The sequence below is a fragment of the Lepidochelys kempii genome, chromosome 2 (genome assembly GCF_965140265.1).
Source record: "Lepidochelys kempii isolate rLepKem1 chromosome 2, rLepKem1.hap2, whole genome shotgun sequence".
NCBI lineage: Eukaryota > Metazoa > Chordata > Testudines > Cheloniidae > Lepidochelys > Lepidochelys kempii.
Window position 1 is genome coordinate 16,963,514 of NC_133257.1, and position 18,495 is coordinate 16,982,008.

The 18,495-nt window shown below is 41.0% G+C and overlaps 1 protein-coding gene across 1 annotated transcript in view; it reads left to right on the forward strand.

Annotated features, from left to right (window-relative positions):
* The window catches only part of KCNQ3 (potassium voltage-gated channel subfamily Q member 3), a 279,973-nt gene that overhangs the window by 231,483 nt on the left and 29,995 nt on the right, over window positions 1-18,495 (forward strand). Inside the window, exons 3-8 of the mRNA XM_073330106.1 lie at window positions 1,224-1,350; window positions 4,172-4,344; window positions 7,346-7,501; window positions 11,054-11,164; window positions 12,241-12,336; window positions 14,285-14,379. Coding sequence (XP_073186207.1) covers window positions 1,224-1,350; window positions 4,172-4,344; window positions 7,346-7,501; window positions 11,054-11,164; window positions 12,241-12,336; window positions 14,285-14,379 — 758 coding nt within the window. The remainder of the gene's footprint in view (window positions 1-1,223; window positions 1,351-4,171; window positions 4,345-7,345; window positions 7,502-11,053; window positions 11,165-12,240; window positions 12,337-14,284; window positions 14,380-18,495) is intronic.

An 18,495-nucleotide genomic window follows, 5' to 3' on the forward strand; every position in this document is an offset into this window, starting at 1 on the left:
GCAGAAAGGGAGAAAACAAATATGATGCACAAAAATTTGCCAGTAGCTTTAGCACAAGTGCAGTAAATGAAACTACATTGAAATAATTTTGTAAGACTGATTAGACTTCGAGTTGATGGTGTCCCTTTAACAAGAAGTACCTATAGTCAAAGTCCAGCCACCACAGGGTAATCAGAGAGCTGCTATGTTAGCCCAGCCTTGCATAAAACTGTCTCCCAGCAAACCACAGTAGCAGCAGTATGCTGGGAATTCCCCATCTGCCTCTCTGTTCATCCCAGTGACATACATGTGAATTCTGACCTGAATTAAACGTGAATGTTATAAGAGATGATCATTTTTGCTCCTTTACGATTTAGAAAGAGGGCTGGAGAAGTTTTACCACCCCTCCTAGCTCCCCACAGTGTAGAGCACAGAAATGGGCTGATTGGGTGAAGTGGAGTGTGATGTGCTTTGGCCATCCTGCCCACCCTTGGGTGACTATCAGCCATTGGTGCAAGTTAGAGCAGCCCCCAAGTTCAGCTGCAGGGGTGGTGTAAAGCCACCTTATGGGCTGGAGCATCTGAGGATTCAGCCCTTTGTTATGACACAAATAATGCAACGACACTATGTCCAGAGACTCAATGCCAGTTATTTCAGACAGTAATGGCAAAATTTTACATGCTTCATTATGACCAGTAAAGAGATTTGATTTAAAAATTAGTTTACCAGTGACTTACGGGCATGATCTGCAACAACTCTAAGAGATTAGGAGGAGCTCATATTTGACTATTCATCTCAGAGATGGGTCTAAACCAAAACTCTGCTCCCAATTCACCCAAACACTGGTAAATATGAATCTCATTCCAGATTCCAATTTCCCAGCTCGGGTCTATCTGTATACATTTCAAAAAGCACAGATTATTTGTACATATACTATAGGGACATTCAGGGTCAGATTTTCAAAAGGGCTCAGCTCCCATCTAGGGACCTAAATGAAGTGGACACATTATCAGAAGTGCTCAGCACCCAGTTACTCCCTTTGAAAACAATGGAGAATTCCCCCTCTTTCATCACTGAGAATAATGGGAGATGCCGTGTGCTGAGCTTTTTTGAAAATCTGGCTATATATATATATAAAATCATAGACAAGTGCACACACTGTTTGATCCAGCAAGCAATGCATGTCCAGAATTCTTGCAAGCCTTGTTATGTGTCTAAGAATATAATTTGTGTTTTTGGTACAGGAAACATTTGCCATTTTCATCTTTGGAGCAGAGTTTGCCTTAAGAATCTGGGCTGCTGGGTGTTGCTGTCGCTATAAAGGATGGAGGGGGAGGCTCAAATTTGCCAGGAAGCCTTTGTGTATGTTGGGTAAGCACAAACTCTTTGATTGTTCTCCATATGTCTATCCTTTTCTGTTCTGAGTCAGATGTGATTGGTGTCTAAAACCCCATGAATGACAAGTACAAAGGCCCAGGATGCTAAGAGTTCTGCACTGTTTAGAAAGAATTATAAAGTACCTGAAAACCTGGATTCACTTGAGAACAGTGTTCATGGTTTGACAGAGAGTTGGAAATGGATACTTACTGCAGAATCTGCTCAGGTGTTCTGCAGGATCTCAACAACTTTAATTCATACACTGTTATAGTTTGAAAAATCACTGTAAAATGGCACATCTTTACTGAACGTATCTGTTCCCTTTGTATCTTTGAGTTGTGTCTGCTTACTTTACCAACACAAACAAGCTTTTACTGCAGTGTGGTCTAATGAGCACTGAAGTAGGAATCACGAAATCTATGCCCACCTCTGTTATATGATCTTGGGCCAGTCACTTCTCTCTCTGTGTCTCTGTTTCCTCCACCCTGCCTTGTTGGTCTTGGCTGTTTAGAAATATAAGCTCTGCAGGGCAGGGGCTGGGACTCATATTTTTGTGCAACACTTTGCACAATAGGGTCTCAGTAGTGGCCTTCAGGTGCTATTGTAATACAAATCAATAATAATACTCGTATTACTATTTAAGGGCCAGTATCGCTTTGGGTATGCAAGCTGGGGTTTGTTCTGTCTCATGTATAATCGTTGAAATTGTCATCTAAATTCTAAGCACAGACTCTTTATTGATGGCAATGTAAGGAGTGAGAAGAGCTCAGTTGCATATTTAAAATTCTAGATTAGAAAAATCATCTCTTGATTTGTAAATGACACCAACTCGTTATGGAATTATTCGGAGAGAATGAGTAAGAAACTGACATGGTGTCATTTCAGACACTTTGATTCTAAATACACTTGAAAGACGCAGTGGCTAAGAGCCCTGAGAATGTTTCTGACATAATTGCTACCTATTTCCACTGGGATAATTATGGTCTCATAAAGGTCCATAAATTATAAAAAAGCAATCTGCATTTCAGACCTCTTTAATTGATCAATAAATTGGTCCTATCTCACTCACAAAAATAAAGCACTGGCCTTAAGAGGTTAACCTGGACAGCCAACCAAATTGCCAAAAACTAGGGGGCACCAGTAGAAAGAGGGGCTTCTTGTTCTCTAACCACTATGTTTTGGTATTCCTGCTTTCACTATTTTCCACTTACAGAATATTTATCCTCTGGTTTGTTTGTCCTTCTGATTCATTAACCTGTATTTTTCAAGACTGATTCTCATGTTATTTTCTGCCCCTTTCTCTAAACCAACTCAGAATGTGTCCCATATCAAATATGAGCTGTGTCGATTATCTGGGTCCCAGATTGGTTCTGCCAGTGCCACAAGCTGTGTTTGACTCACAGGTGCCTGTTTAATTGGCTAGGGACAGAGTTCATAAGTGGGTTTCAGATCTTTGCTGCGGATTTTACAGCACAAACAAATGGAATGAAGCAGCAGATGATGGTGTGACACTGCACCCTATATTCATCCTAGTGGTATGATTATGATACGATTATGACATAATTATGATGCATTTTATACAAGATATGTCATGTGAGGTGTCATTGGAAAAGTTACAATTTGCTGAATGTGATTATTGTAGTGGTAGGCATGTATCGTTTTTGTATCTGGAGTTATGAATATTGACTATGTCTCTGTGTCTCAAATGTGGTTACACTTGGGTGACACCCACTAAGCAACATGATCCCAGTCTAGAGCGCTGATTGTGAGGGGCCTATTCAAGGTAATGAGGATATTAAGGGAAACTATTGGCCTTGGGAGAAGCTTAGCCCCCACCTGGTGAGCCTTCCTGAGACCGCTTCAGACAGCCTCTGGATAATGGCTGCGAAGACTCAGCAAGGCGTGCAAGGGCATGTGACCAGACCACATGACACAACTCCATTTTGGTACCTTCATTTTTCCACAAACTGGGCTAGGACCTTAGCTTGGAGCAAAGGGTTCCCACCATATGGAGAAACTATAAAAGGTGGGGAGTGACATCATGATTTGTCTTCATTCCCCCGCAACTCAACCCCTGGAAGAACCTCTGACAGACAAAGACTTGGAATGGGGGAGGGAACCAAGGCTGCACAGCAAATGCAGCCTGTACCTCAAGAATCTGAAAACCTGCTTCTGTCATCAGTCAGGGTGAGATATTGTTGATTGCAATCCTGTCTAGTATATTGGGCTTAGTTGGCATTTTTGTTTAATTTCCTAGGTAACCTGCTTTGATCTGTTTATCACTTATAATCATTTAAAATCTATCTTTCTGTAGTTAATAGGCTTGTTTTATGTTTTATCTTAACCAATGTGTTTTAAGTGAAGTGGTTGGGAAAATCTCAGCTCAGCTAGCAAAGGCTTGGTGCATATCTTTCCCATATCAAAGGGGAAGCAAACTATATTAATGAGCTTGTGTTGTACAGATCCCTGTGCAGTGCAAGATGGTATAATTTTGGGTTTATACTCCAGCAGGGGTGCAAGGCTGGGGAGTGGGGAAATCGGCTGGTGCTCCATTGTTGATCTACCAGTGGCTTAGGTAAAGCACTCAGGTAATTCAGTTGGGTTTGTGGCACCATCTGCTATCGTGTTGGGTGATAACAGTCCCTGGAGAGGCTGGCTGTGTATCATCAGCAGAGCAGTGTGAGAAAGACCAACCCAGCTGAATTATTAAGGGGCACAGTGATTCCAACAGCTCCCAGACTGCACCCCGGGGGTACAACCCATCACAGATGAGTCCACTTTTTGATCAGGCTTTGTTCTCCTTTATGCTGTGCAGATATCTTCGTGTTGATTGCCTCTGTGCCAGTGGTAGCTGTTGGGAACCAGGGCAATGTTCTGGCGACGTCGCTCAGAAGTCTGCGCTTCCTTCAGATCCTGCGGATGCTCCGAATGGACAGGAGGGGAGGCACGTGGAAGCTTTTGGGATCAGCTATTTGTGCACATAGCAAAGTAAGTGAGGAGTTCACAGGATTAATCTGAGTTATGGGGAAAAAACCAAAAGCAGAGGCAGATCAGACACTTGAGGAGAGTATTGCCTAGTGTTTAGAGCAGCAGAGTGGTAGTCAAGACCCTTGAGTACTATTCCCAGTTCTTCCGCAGATAAGCTCTGTAACCCTAGCCAACTCTCTTACCCCCTTGTGGTCTTGTGAGATTAAATTAATCCGGGCTTGATACTGCACTGTTGAAGCCAATGGACATTTTGGGCTTGACTTCAAAAGGAGTTGGATCGTGCCCTTATTCATAAAGCATGTCAAGCTCTTTGGAAGAAAGCCCTATATAATTGTGACGTGTTAATACAGGCTTCTCTCTAGCTGGCGTCCATTAAGACTTGGATCTAATTTCCACTCAGTGCATCAGATTAAACTTCATTGAGGGGCAGCTGTATCCGTTTGTAGGGGGCGGGGGATTCCATTGTTACCATTTGGGAAGAAATTTAAATTCACCAAATGGCCAAGCTGACTTACCCATCACTGGAGTCCTGGTCCAGGAGCTGATTTCTGATACTTGATGGAATTGACAGCTGCATGTCAGTAATCACTGTCCCTTCCAAAGGCTTGTGTCCGAAAGGCATCATCTGTCCCTTCGCGTATTGTCCCTTGAGAAATATTGTAAAATGCAGCGCCTGGGTTCATCTATCCTCCTATGCCACTTATGTGAAATGAGTCAGAGAAGTTTGGTGTGGGAGGGTGGTGGGAAAAGACTTATTCCAAAATCACAGCAGCAGTTCAATGCATAATGGTTTGATGCTGGTTAGCAGAAGTCAAGTAAGTTTCCGTGGGAGTGGTAAATTTATTTTCACCCATAACGATGGGTCAGATAGTACAGTGATGGGTGCTAATATATTCTCCAGCTGCCTCTGGGTGTGTTCAGTTACAGGGTCAGACCCATTTTGGTCCATATCAGGTAGTTATGCTGCCCTTGCACCATTATTATATAGGATTAGATGATAAAGGGTTACCTGAGTGAAGAGCTCTAAGATGGGGGTCTGTGCGTTGGCCTGTGAGTTACCAAAGTTATGTATAACTTTGATTGGAAGGTCTCATCTCTACATGACATTCTCAGAAGGAAATGTTTTAGAAGGTCCCTTTATTGCCATGGAAAGTGAAAGTGCCAGACCACACACAATAGTGAATCTTTGTTTCTTTCTGATGGCAGACTGGGATGCGTTCTTCTCAACTGGGCTTCATTCCATAGCCACATTTACCTCCATCCTGCACAAATCTGCTGCTAGTCTTGTAGCAAATCATTTATTTCTGCTAGAAATGCTGCCTCAGGAGACTGAGGTTTTAGAAAAAGTCACTTATGCTAAAGACATTGCCACCATGTCTTTTTTATGCTTTGCAGGCTGCTAGTTTTCCAGAGGGCCTCCTCTGGTCTCTTTCTCAGATTGTATCCTTCCACTTGGGCCTTAACAGGCTGAGAAATGTGTAGGGTTGCGAGAGTGTTTGCTAAAATGGGCACTAACGTTTAACAATCAAGTCTAAAAATGCGGTTTATTAGTAATGTCCCTTCAGTGGTTGCAAACCACAAATTTGCTACAGAGGTTGATTTACCGTAAGACATTTGTAAAATTCTCAGCTACAGCATCCCCCATGATAGGTGATATGACCCAGGACAGAAAAGGAAAATCATGCCACAGGGACAGCTGTCTGTCAAGTAACCAGCACTCTGTTGGAGCTCTACAAATTAATAATAACCGGAAAGAATATCTTCTTCCCACTTCTGATGAAACATGGTAACCAGGATGCAAGCTCTAATACACAAACTGCATCTGCATGGGAATCAGGGGTTCTGTTCCCACCCCTGTCTCTGTCTGATTCTGTGACCGTGGGCAAGTCAGAAGTAGCTGATGTTCAGAAGTGCTGCGCACCTATAGCTCCTGTTGAGTTCTGCCTGTTGGTGCTATTGCAATGCAAACAAACATAAGTGCCCTAACGTGCTGGGTGCTGTACAGAGATATAGTAGAAGACAGTCCTGGCTCCCCAAAAGCTTATGAATATGCTTGAAAATCAAGCTACCTTCGCCCTCCCCACACATAGATTTAGGTGCCTAAAGCTCTCTGTGTCTTCATTTACACATCTGTAACATTGGTATAATCCCTCCTTGCAGTGGTGTTGCAAAACCAGGGCCAGGTTAAAGCCTAGGCAATGTACATCCATGTTTAGGGCTCCCCCTCAGCTCGTTGGATTCCATCAGAATCTCAATTTTCTCATTTAAATCCATAGTAGGCTTCTAGCCTGATGGTTGTGAAGAAAAGCTGAGAACTGTGACCCAAGTGTAACTGATGCAGTGATGGCTGCGTAAAGCCTGAAACAATAGCTTTGAGTGGTTAAACTGCCCCAGGCATCTCAATGGCTTGTTATCTCCCAAATCCATTGCTGTGGGCCTTGCCAACACCACCCCAGCAGCAAATTCTGTGTGTTGTGGCAGGAGCAATGGAGTGCAGCAGGCCCAGTCCCTCCACCTAAGCAGTGTCACCCTGACTGCTGGGGTAGGTGTTGGAAGGCTCCCCAACTGCCACACTGCCTCTCTGGGGTCACGAAGAGGGGATGTATGTGACGCTCCTGTGAGGGGAAGGGGGCCCCGTGGGACTTCCCCAACTTCGGTGGAAGGGAAGTGAGGGGTCCATTGTCAATGACGGCCAAGGTCATGGTGCCAGGCCCCGTGCTATGATGTGTCTTGGGCCTTAATCCAGCCGTGAGCCAAACTACAACTACAAATTGCTTTGTAGCAAGGTGCTGTATAAGTACTAAGTATTGTCAGAGCTCTGCAGTGTGGAACAGCCAGAGATGCACTATGCTGGACCCGGACTGCAATCCAGACAGAAGTGACAGTTCTTGCTGTTTTACCCTGTGTATCTCTCGTCTTTTGTCACTAGACGTCTGGCGCTGCCATTGCAGAAGCTGGTGCTGTTTTCAGTCTCCTCATTTTCAATCTGTTTCTTTTCCAGGAGCTCATCACTGCTTGGTACATTGGGTTCCTGACCCTTATCCTCTCCTCGTTCCTTGTTTACCTGGTCGAGAAAGATGTGCCTGAAAAGGATGCCTATGGAGTCGAGATGAAAGAAGAGTTTGAAACCTATGCAGACGCGCTGTGGTGGGGGCTGGTAAGCAGCTGTAGAAACTGTCTCTTATTTGTTAGTTTAATGGAAATAAAGCTGCCTGGTTGAATTAGGGTGTGAGGGGAATGGAAGGGATTGGGGTAATATATTCAAACACACCTAAATCCCATTCTCAAAAGTGATTTGGGTACTTAAGAGCCTGAAATCTGACTGAAAGTCAATAGGATGTAAGCTCCTACGTGCGAAGAAAGTCCTATTTACTTTCAATCACAGTTAGGCTCCCACATACCTAAATCACTTTTGAAATGGAGACTTAGGTGCCTAAGTCACCGAAGTGCTTTTGAAACTTTAACTCTGGAACTTTGTTAGCTGGAGTCTAAGGGCCAGATTTTCAAAAGCCTTCAGCACCCAACAGCTCCTATTTATGCACCTACATGAACTGGCCAGATTTTCAAAACTCAGAACAGTGGGAGCTGGTCCTGTGCTTAGCCCTCTTTGAAAAGCTGGCCATTTAGGTGCCCAGCAAGAAGCAGAGGTTTTCTGGCAATCTGTCTCTAACTGTGGGTGCTGAGCTCTCTTGGAAATTTGGCCCAGAATGTCTGGTGAAGAAATCCCTAGGGGGTAGATTTTCAAAGGCTTAAGTGGGAGTCGGGCGCCCAACTGCCATTGACTTTCCCTGGAATTGTGCTTCTGCAAGTCTCCTCCTGAGATGCTAGTCTGAACCCTAGAGAATCATCGTGTATGAAGAGTCAGGCCCCCAAGTGCTGTCCGAGTTTGGATTAAATTGATGCTTGGTGGGAGGGGTATTCCAAATGAGGGGGCAACTGCAAGGTCATGGTTCAGTCTGAACCTTAGATAATCATGGTACAAGACCTGAACCATGGCCTTACCCCTTTGTTTAGAATGCCCTCCCAAATCCCTGCCACAGAAATTCACTATCAATTTAATCCAAACTCGCACAGTACTTGGGGGACTGAATCTTCTCTCAGTTACATCAGTGTCAATAAGTAGCGACCGTGCTGGAGTCAGAGGGTTCACACTGGTGTCAATGAGAGGAAAATCCGAGCACTTGTGTGTATTTCACATCCAGAATTGATTCATTCTTCTCCTAATTGGGATTGAGCTCAAGTTGAGTGTGTTGCCCCCTCCTGATTCCCAATGGTTCTACAGCTTCTTATTCTTCTTTCTGGAGCTGGGTGACCCACTTTAGGACCAGTGGGTACTGAGTTCTGTGTGTGCAGTGCCTCCAACTAGTAACTACATTCAGAACAAGAGAAAGACCAAGGAAAGTGTAGATCCTCTATTTAGTGGGGAAGGAGAACTAATAACTGACGACATCAAAGTGTTTAACCTCTATTTTGCTTCAGTCTTCTTGTACTCTACACAATAAATATTAACAAGGTGGACGAAACACAAGCCAAAATAGGGAAAGAACAGGGTAAAGACTAGTTAGAAAAGTTAGATGTATTCAAGTCTGCAGAGCCTGATGAAATTCATCCTAAGGTACTTAAGGAACTAGCTCAAACAATCTGGGAACCATTAGGAGTTATTTTTGAGAACTCATGGAGGACAGGACTCCAGAAGACTAGAGAAGTGCAAACATAGTACGTGTCTTTAAAAAGGGGAACAAAGAGGCCCTGGGGAATTATTGAACAGTCAGCCGAAATTCAGTACCTTGAAAGATACTGAAACGAATTATTAAACAATCAATTTGTAAGCACTTAGAGGACAATAGTGTTATATGGAATAGCGAGCTAGGATTTATCAAGAACAAATGATGCCATACCAATCTAATTTCCTTCTTTGACAGGCGATAAGGGGAAAGCTGTAGATGTAATTTATCTTGATTTTAGTCAGGCTTTTGACACAATCCCACATAACATTCTCATAAACAAATTAGGCAAATTTGGTCTAGATGAAATTACTATAAGGTGGGTACATAACTGGTTGAAAGACTATACTCAAAGATTAGGTATCAATTGGTTTGCTGTCAAACCTGGGGGATGTATCTGCTGAGGTCTCGCAAGGGTCTGTCCTGGGTCCAGTACTATTCAATGGTTTCATTAATGGCTTCAATAATGGAGCAGAGAGTATGGTTATAAAATTTACAGATGACACCAAGCTGGAGGGGTTGCAAGCATTTTGGAGGACAGGATTAAAATTCAAAACAACCTTGACAAATTGGAGAATTGGTCTGAATTCATCAAGATGAAATTCAGTAAAAATAAGTGCAAAGTACTTCACTTCAAAAGGAAAAATCAAATGCACAATTACAAAATTACAAAATTACAACTGTCTTGGCAGTAGTACTGAGGAAAAGGAACAGGGGGTCCTGCCTCAGTCTTGATGCCCTCTTGAGGTCCCTTCCAGCCCTACATTTCTATGATTCTGTGACTGGGTGAACAAACAAATAGCAATCCTTATGACCTCAAAGATATTACAATTGATAACAACAGGGAATTAAGGACCAACTGATAAGAATAAACAATACTGTATTCCCGGAGAGGACTATGGTGAATTAAAAGAAGGGCAAGGGAATCAAGTAAATGAGACCTGGACCAACACCACAACAACACACACTAAAAGCCCACAAATTAAGTCATTACAGTACAATAAGAAAGTCTCCCCATGCAGCTTATATGGGTATGGGAGCTGTATCTCCATGCAAAGGGCTAAAATCCTTGTTGGGAGGCACACAGCTCTTCTTTTTGGCTGGAGTGAGTCCCTGTGAGCTTCAAGGCTCCCGGTGTAAACAAGGCCTCTCAGATGCTGCTGGCAGTCAGTCCTCTCTGGTAAAGAGAACAAAACGGGTGTCTGGTAGAATTATTCATATAGCTGATTTTGTAGTTTGCTGGCACTTCTGATATTTTAAGGTGTTTTTTAATGATTTTTTTTCAAAATTGTAATTGAATCAAAAAGTCTAAAAACCACAATTTACTTCACATTGAACAAAATGTGATGTTTGACACGAAACAAAATGTTTCTTTTAGATTTAAGCTTTTTTAAAAAAAGGTTGTTGATTTTTTTTTAATAAAATGGAAGGAAATTTCAAAATGGAACATGCTGAATTGAAAACAAAAAATGTTTCTTTTCAAAAATGTTAAAATTAAACATTTCTCAGAGAACTATTTGTATTTAATAGAAGGAGTGTGAGGAGAGGCCAGGTTGGCTTATGGTGAAGGCCCTGAATCGGAACTCAGCGGTCTCTATTCCTAGCTTTGCTACAGACTTCCTGCCTGACCTTGGGCAGATTACTTAATCGGTGTGCCATCTCAATTCTCCATTTGCAAAATGGATATAATATATCACCTCTGTTTAGAGGTATTGGAGGATAAATTCATTAACACGTATGAGACATGCAAGTATTATGACAATGAGTGCCATAAAAAAACTATATCTATCGCTTACATTTTCCAGATTGCTTGCAAAATCCACGCTTAGGAAAGTTTGTGTTTGTGTATTTTTCTACAATGTCCAGAGGTCAAAGCAAAAGTTTATAACCTGGTCATGCAGGTTTGAGGGTCAAGCTTAAAAGAAATCCTCCTTGTCCATTTGCATTGTCTGTCTTATAAAATGGCCAACCTATTCTCCCCACAGATTACCCTAGCAACAATTGGCTACGGTGACAAGACCCCCAAAACCTGGGAGGGGAGGCTGATAGCAGCCACATTCTCTCTTATCGGAGTTTCATTTTTTGCTCTTCCTGCCGTAAGTACTGTCCTTCTGTTTGTTTTTACAAAACACAGAGTTAATGATGTAGAAAGTAAAGGAATAGCCTCCCTTCTATGCAGATTCCACCAGAAATTCAACTGGGAGCCTGCAGTTCAATGACTCTCAAGCTGGAATCTTGAGCACATTCATGCATGGTGTGGGAAAAGCAATCTCTTTTCTCCTTGTGGCTAAGATAAAATGGAGCCTAGTCTGAATTATCCTGTGTGCTGTGCAGAACTTTAGAGCTAAGCCTATAAACAGGAGAATTATTCAGATTTTGTTACAAACATGAGACTTGGACCAAATTTGCAAAAAGGGTGAAGGTAAAGATTTTAAGAAGTGACTTAAGCCCTTAACCTCATTGAAAAGCAATATGGCTTGAATTTCAATGCAGCTTAGGTGCCTAAATACCTTTAAAAATCTGGACTTAGATTCCTAAATTGCTTTTGAAAATGGTACTTGATCACCAAAGCCCCAAAGATCACCAAGTTATTTTTTGAAACGTTTACCCTTGATCAGAAAGCTGCTCATGTGAGGTTGGTCCAAGATTTGGGTGACCTGGGCCCAACCTGTGGTTTCAAGTGGAAACAATGCAAAACTTGGAGCTTGAGATTGGTTTCCTTTAGCTCAAAACTTAAAAAGAAATTCATGGGGGATGGGAGCCCAGGTGATCCCAGTATCCAGAATATGGTTCATAGGCACCCCCTTTAGATCACAACCACAGAGTTTAAGCTCAGTTCTGACTGAAACAGTGAAGGAGGGAAACAGACCAGCTGCACATCGTGTCATTGGGAAGGCAGCAGAAGACCAAGAAGCTTTTTGAGGCGCTTGTAATGAAACCATGTGAAGCGCGGGCCTAGGTGAAGGCAAGGTTTGTCAGAAAACTACGATGCCCTGTGAACTAGGGCTGCCAGAAAAGCGCACTGAACCCCATGTGAATTGCCCCCATTAATTCCCCACAGCTCTGATTATCTCATCCACAAGTTTTAAGAGAACTTTCTCCTCAGAATTTCTGTTGTTCTTGTGTTTTCAATCAAACAATGCCTGACAGCCATTACCACCTCTGCTTTTAGGGCATCTTGGGTTCAGGGCTGGCTCTGAAAGTCCAGGAACAACATCGACAGAAACATTTTGAGAAAAGAAGAAAGCCGGCAGCAGAACTTATACAGGTTTGGATTCTCTACGTTTCCATCTTGAAATGATACTGTATAAATAAAAATTGGATGCAATTAAGTTAGGCTTGAATAGAGACTGGGAGTGGTTAAGTCATTATGCAAGGTAACCTATTTCCCCTTGTTTTTTCCTAGCCCCCCCCCCCCCCCGCCCCCCCTCCACTGTTCCTCAGATGTTCATGTTAAACCCTGGATTTGTGCTGGAAATGGCCCACCTTGATTATCATACACATTGTAAGGAGAGTGATCACTTTAGATAAGCTATTACCAGCAGGAGAGTGGGGTGGGGGAGAGAAAACCTTTTGAAGTGATAAACACCCATTTTTTCATGGTCTGTGTGTATAAAACATCCTTACTGCATTTTCCACTTTATGCATCCGATGAAGTGAGCTGTAGCTCACGAAAGCTCATGCTCAAACAAATTGGTTAGTCTCTAAGGTGCCACAAATACTCCTTTTCTTTTTGCGAATACAGACTAACGTGGCTGCTACTCTGAAACCTGTGTAAATAAGGGCACTATGTAATGGAGTAAGGGATTCTCCCTTGAAGTTCTTATTTCCCTGTGCCCTACATGGGAAGTTGTGTTCTGTAATGCAGATATAGACTTTGAGGTCAGACAAGATGATCAAATGGTCCCTTCTGGCTGTAAAATCTATGAGTTCACAAAACACCTGTTCCTTTTAGAGCAAAAGTGGCTTTGCTACAAATTCGCATGTTCAAAGTGAAATTAGTCGTTCTGCTGAAATTTTCTAGGCAGCCTCCCCTCCAACATCCATTTCAGTGGCACAGAGTCACCTGAAACCAGATGGCAAAACCTTTGGCACTATGCGCTGTGTGTGTGTGTGGGCGGGGAAGAGGAGGAATCAGCTGTTTTGCAAGGCCCCAGTTTCCACTGTTTCCCTTGGGAGACTATCCCACATACAGAGATGCCACAGGCTTTTTGTTGCTGTAAAAACTCATAAATGTACAGAATATTGGTCAGTAGTGACTACTGGGTTACAACTTAACACAGAAGTCCATTTACTTTAATGCAAAGACTGCCATTGGCTCCACTGGATTTGGATCAGAGCCTTAGATTTTATTTTGTAAAATTAAATATAAAATTGGTAGCTTGAAGGTTGATCTGTTTGACAAAAATCCAATATGCACTGTAGGCCATGACCTGAATCAAATGACATCAATGGCAAAACTTTTACAATGGGACCAAGATTACTTTCTTTGAAATCAATGGGAGCGGCGGGTATTTATGACCTCTCAGGGTCAGACCCATTCTTTGGAGAAATAGGCTGAACAGCATACTTTTGCAGTAAAAATGTTTCCTAGCAAAGCAAAGGATACCGTGGAGAAGTCTGGAGAGGTTGATTCACTGACATTAAAGAATCGCTGCATAACAGGCAGCCAGGGTAACCACAGTACTGCTGTTTATGTGCTAGTGGAAGTTTGATAGGAGTTATGTGCTAATGTTTAAAATCACTCAGCAAAACTTTCCACAGCAGTAAATTAACCTGATTGCTGCCCCCTAACCATGGCTCTTTCAGATTCCCAGAAACATCAGACAGATCACATGTTCTACATTTTACTAAGCTAGATGCTCTTTTAGATTTATCAGACTTTAGAATAAAGCAAGATTAGTAAAATGTAACCTCTTCCGGGTATCTGAAAGCAATGGGCAGTGCACAGTATTCTGTCACATATGCCCCTGGGAACAGTTTTTGAGGACTACTGTCCGAGAGCATCGTTTTCTTATTATAAGCCTTACATGAACTATGGCACCATCTAATGGAAACTTTCAATATTGCTGTATAATAATTCAGTGCGACTCATTGAATATGTCCATTGTTATCTTCTTTTGAACTAAGAGGCGTATTAACTGGCTGCATTCACTTATAAGCACAGATAAACATTTCCCCTAATGCTATTACTGTCCCTTTATATTGTTATCCAGGCTGCCTGGAGGTACTATGCTACTAACCCAAACCGGATGGATCTCGTCGCCACCTGGAGGTTTTATGAATCAATTGTATCGTTTCCGTATTTCAGGCAAGTGTGCTGCCCCCTCTGATCAGTAACACCCTATACAGCAGAACTCAGATAGGACATGGGATGTGGAATTTATGTGGATAAACAAGGTTTTGGATAATTGGGCTTTCTCAGTGTTACTGCTGCAAATCAGGGGAACATCACCACTTTCAGTTTAGAGGGAGGTTTCAGGCATAAGGGGTTCTGTTGCATACACCAATATATCTTTCTGATCAGTTTCTGTTTTGATATTTTATTGTTCACCACATTCCTTTACTATTGTTTAGTGAAAATCCATTTAGTGTGTGTGGACTTTTCTATATTGGGGATGATAATTCAGTTCATTAGAGGCAGGGAAACTAATTGTGAAATCTTGGAGTTTTTGAAAAGTGGGGACTATGTGTTGGAAAAACATTTATATGTTGCTTCTCTTTGTGTTTTGATTTACAGACCATTCTCCTAGACTTCCTTAAGGACTGGGCTCTGCAACCCTCATAACTTAGTTTAAATACTTCTCATAGGGTTGCGCAAATGGAGGAGGATTTTAAATAATTAGAATAAAAACCATCACAAAAACCCATTCCTTATGAATTGAAATGTAAAGTATGGCCTTAGATATGGAGTTAATACATGGTTATATGAAAAGCAAGTGTAAAAATGACAACTTACAAAATACATTCCGCATATCACTATAGAGCAATACAATAACACATGTTAGCTGATTTAATATTCTGGCCACTGGGGAACAGTGGTGTGTGCATGTGCGTGTACAGGCATGCACACACATACACATTCATATAATACACACAAATACAAATACCCACACGCACACACTCAGGATGATCTGCTTCCTGTCTCTCGATGGAATTGACAAAAGTATTTTTTCTCATTAGCTTTGCAGAGCGAATACAGCTATGGGAATGTGAGTTGGATTCTGTTGTACTTCAGTTATCATTTACAAAATTAGAAGCTGTGCTCTGATTTCTACATATTTTTTTTGAATGATGGAGTAAGAGGAGGGAAGAACTCAACTTGTTTTTCAGATTCAGGTTCTGTTTGACAAGTTGGTAGTCTCAAAACTATTTCTGGGTGTAAACTGAGCATACTTGATCCTAAAATCATGTAGAGAAAATAAATATGGAACCCTCCAAATGCCATTTTAGCTTAAATGACTTTTCTGATTCTATATTGTACTTTAGTTCACCAGAAAATGTTTCCTCTTCACAAGAAAAAAAAACCCTAAATCTATTCAGGAGATGCTATTTATAGGCTCCACTCAAGCGTGGGAGAACCCCCCTAGATTCCAATAAATTCAGGAGGAAGATCCCAGTGGAAAGAAAAGGATGTACCTGATTTTTAACACTTCACAGAAATAAACTGAGCAAAGAGATGACCACTTTTCTTTAAAATAATCTTAATATATAATAATTAAAAATAATAAAGCTCAAAGCAATAGAAAGAACGGAATTCTGTTTAAAATCTTATGCTTTGCCCATCGCAGCGGTATCTGAATTCCTTGACTTGAGATGAACAAAAGACAGTGGGAGACTTATGGTAGGAAATATTACAAAACATCTGCAGAAGGCTGTGTCATTTATCCGTTGCTTCAAGGCATTGCATGAATCTTAGAAATTGTCCCAATTAGGCAGGCATGTCGCTTTTCAGATGTCAGTTAAGTGAACTCTGCTGTGCAAGGCTTTTTTTTTGTGGTATTATACATTTCTCTGCTACTCTCTTCTGCAGATGTCATGGGTAAGTAGCAGGGTGGATTTGATTTAAATCAAATTGATTTAAATCATGATTTATATCACTAGTCAGGAAGACTCAATTTAATCATGGATTTCTACATAAAAGTGCATTCTTGGTTGTTATAACCTTAATACATATTCTTCACAACTCAGAGATAGATGTAGGTTTTCAAAATAAATCGCTTGAAGATTAGTTTTACAGCTATATCAGAAAATGAATGATTGTTTGGTTATTTCATTTACCAAAGATAATTTTAGCAGATACTTATGAAGTCATTGGGAGATGAACTATCTCCAATTCAACAGGTTAATCATTAATATTTGGAGGATTTTCTTGCCATGCTGTATTAGGAGGATAGACATTTAAATTGTTTTATTTAACTAAAACAACATTATGTAGTCTGGATTTTTTTCTTCAACAGCAAACATATAATATTTTAACAAAACAAGCATATGAATGTTTGAATTTAGTTAAACATTCAAGTTTTTTTAAATCAGGTTTGTTTTTGTTAAAATTGTTTTTAACTAATATAGTTCAATGAAATATTTAAAAAAGAAATTTAATCGACTATGTCAGCCAGGTCAACATAAGAAACTTAAAATGATTGGCTTCTGCAGATAACTCAGTTATCTGCATCTTCATTTTCCTGTTTGTTCATAATCTGGAAAAGAAAAACAAGCTTTCTTGCTTTTCCAGGTCCCAAACAATTTCTCAATTTGGAATGAATTAGACCAAAGGAAGAAAATATTGTTTCTACACCGGAAGAAGAAGCTACTGCTGTTAAAAGTGAGATTTTCACTTAAACAGTCTCTGAATCCAAGTTCTTAAGTGACTTCCACCAGTTCACTGGTGTAACTTTCTTTAAAATATCATCAGCAAACATATATTTCTTGAATGATTCACCCTTAGCTCTGAAGTTTATTATAACTGGCATTATGGAGGGATGATTGCTGGATGTCCATGTCATAGCCAACTCCTCTTCTTCAGCAGTTAAGGTTTGACCCTGATACCGAGTATTGAGAATATTTGCAAGAAAATGAGCTGCAGATAGTGCTTGTCCCATTCATTTTTTTAATGCTTGTAATTTAACTCTGTCATTGCATATTTCTCTTTTTAAAATCTCACTCAGTTCCTTCCAAATTTCAACAGCGTCAGAAATAAACAGCTATTTCCCTGCATCTTCTTCAAGGCTACAGAAATAGGCTTCAGGGTACTCAGCACGTGTTCAACATTTCTCTTAAGCCCAGTGTTGAGAACATTGGCTGTGACAGGGCCATCTATTTTTTCATGATTTTGTTCACAAACTGTCATCAGATTAGGCCAGTTCTTAATCTAGTGCTCAAAACAGTCCACTACCGAGTTCCATCACACGTCTTGTGGGAGAGCTAGCTTGGTTCCTCCCACCTTTTTTCAGAGAAGCTGCTGCCAGTTGGTTGTTACGGAAGTATTTTGCAATTTCAACAACATTAGCCTTTATTTCTGGAACACTGAAGTCTTTGGCTAGGAGGTGCATCAAATGAGCACTGCAACCGTATGTTATTAGCTTGGGACTCTCTTCACTCTCTTCTAAATTTCTTCTCATCTTGGATACATTTGCAGCATTGTCTGTGACCAAGCTGCGTACTAGACATTTGAATTTTTTTTCAGGTTGTTATAGCTTTTACTGCTACTTCTTGTAATGTGTGTGCTGTGTGCACATTTCCTGATGTATTAATTGTTTCTGTAAGGAAGACATTCCCTTCTTCTGTTGTCACACAAGCACATACAACAGGATCATTGTGGACATTGCTCCACCCACCAAGACTTAGGTTAACAATTTCACCCTCTCGACCTTTTGCAGACTGCTCAATTTCTCTTTCATACACTTTATCCAGCAATTTTCCTGCGACTTCTGCTCTGTTGGGTGGATTGTATCCTGGTCTTAATGACTGACCCATGTTAATGAAGTATGGATTCTCAATCATACGGAAAGGAGAGTTTGTTGCATGAACAAACCGGGCAATTTTTTCATCAATTACCTCTTTTTGTAATCTGCTGGTTCTTATCACAAATTTATCTATGGTTGTTTCTGGGTGATGGAGATTTTTTTTTCTTTTTGCAACTGTGGCTATGTGACATACATGATGTGACTGAAACACTATCATTGGCAGATAACTCTGAAACTATAGAAAATTATTGTGATCTTGGATAGTGGAGGTGGATAGTCTTCAGAATCCTGCATGTTGAGGATGGATTCTCCTAAACAAAATAAGTCAATGCAGTTATTTAATTAGTATTACCATACTGCTCATTTAGTATTACTCATTGCATTCACTGATACTCAGTACTACTTTAAAGGTGAAATTGTAAAAGGACGATCTGCTTATTTCAGCTATTTATTTTTTTTCA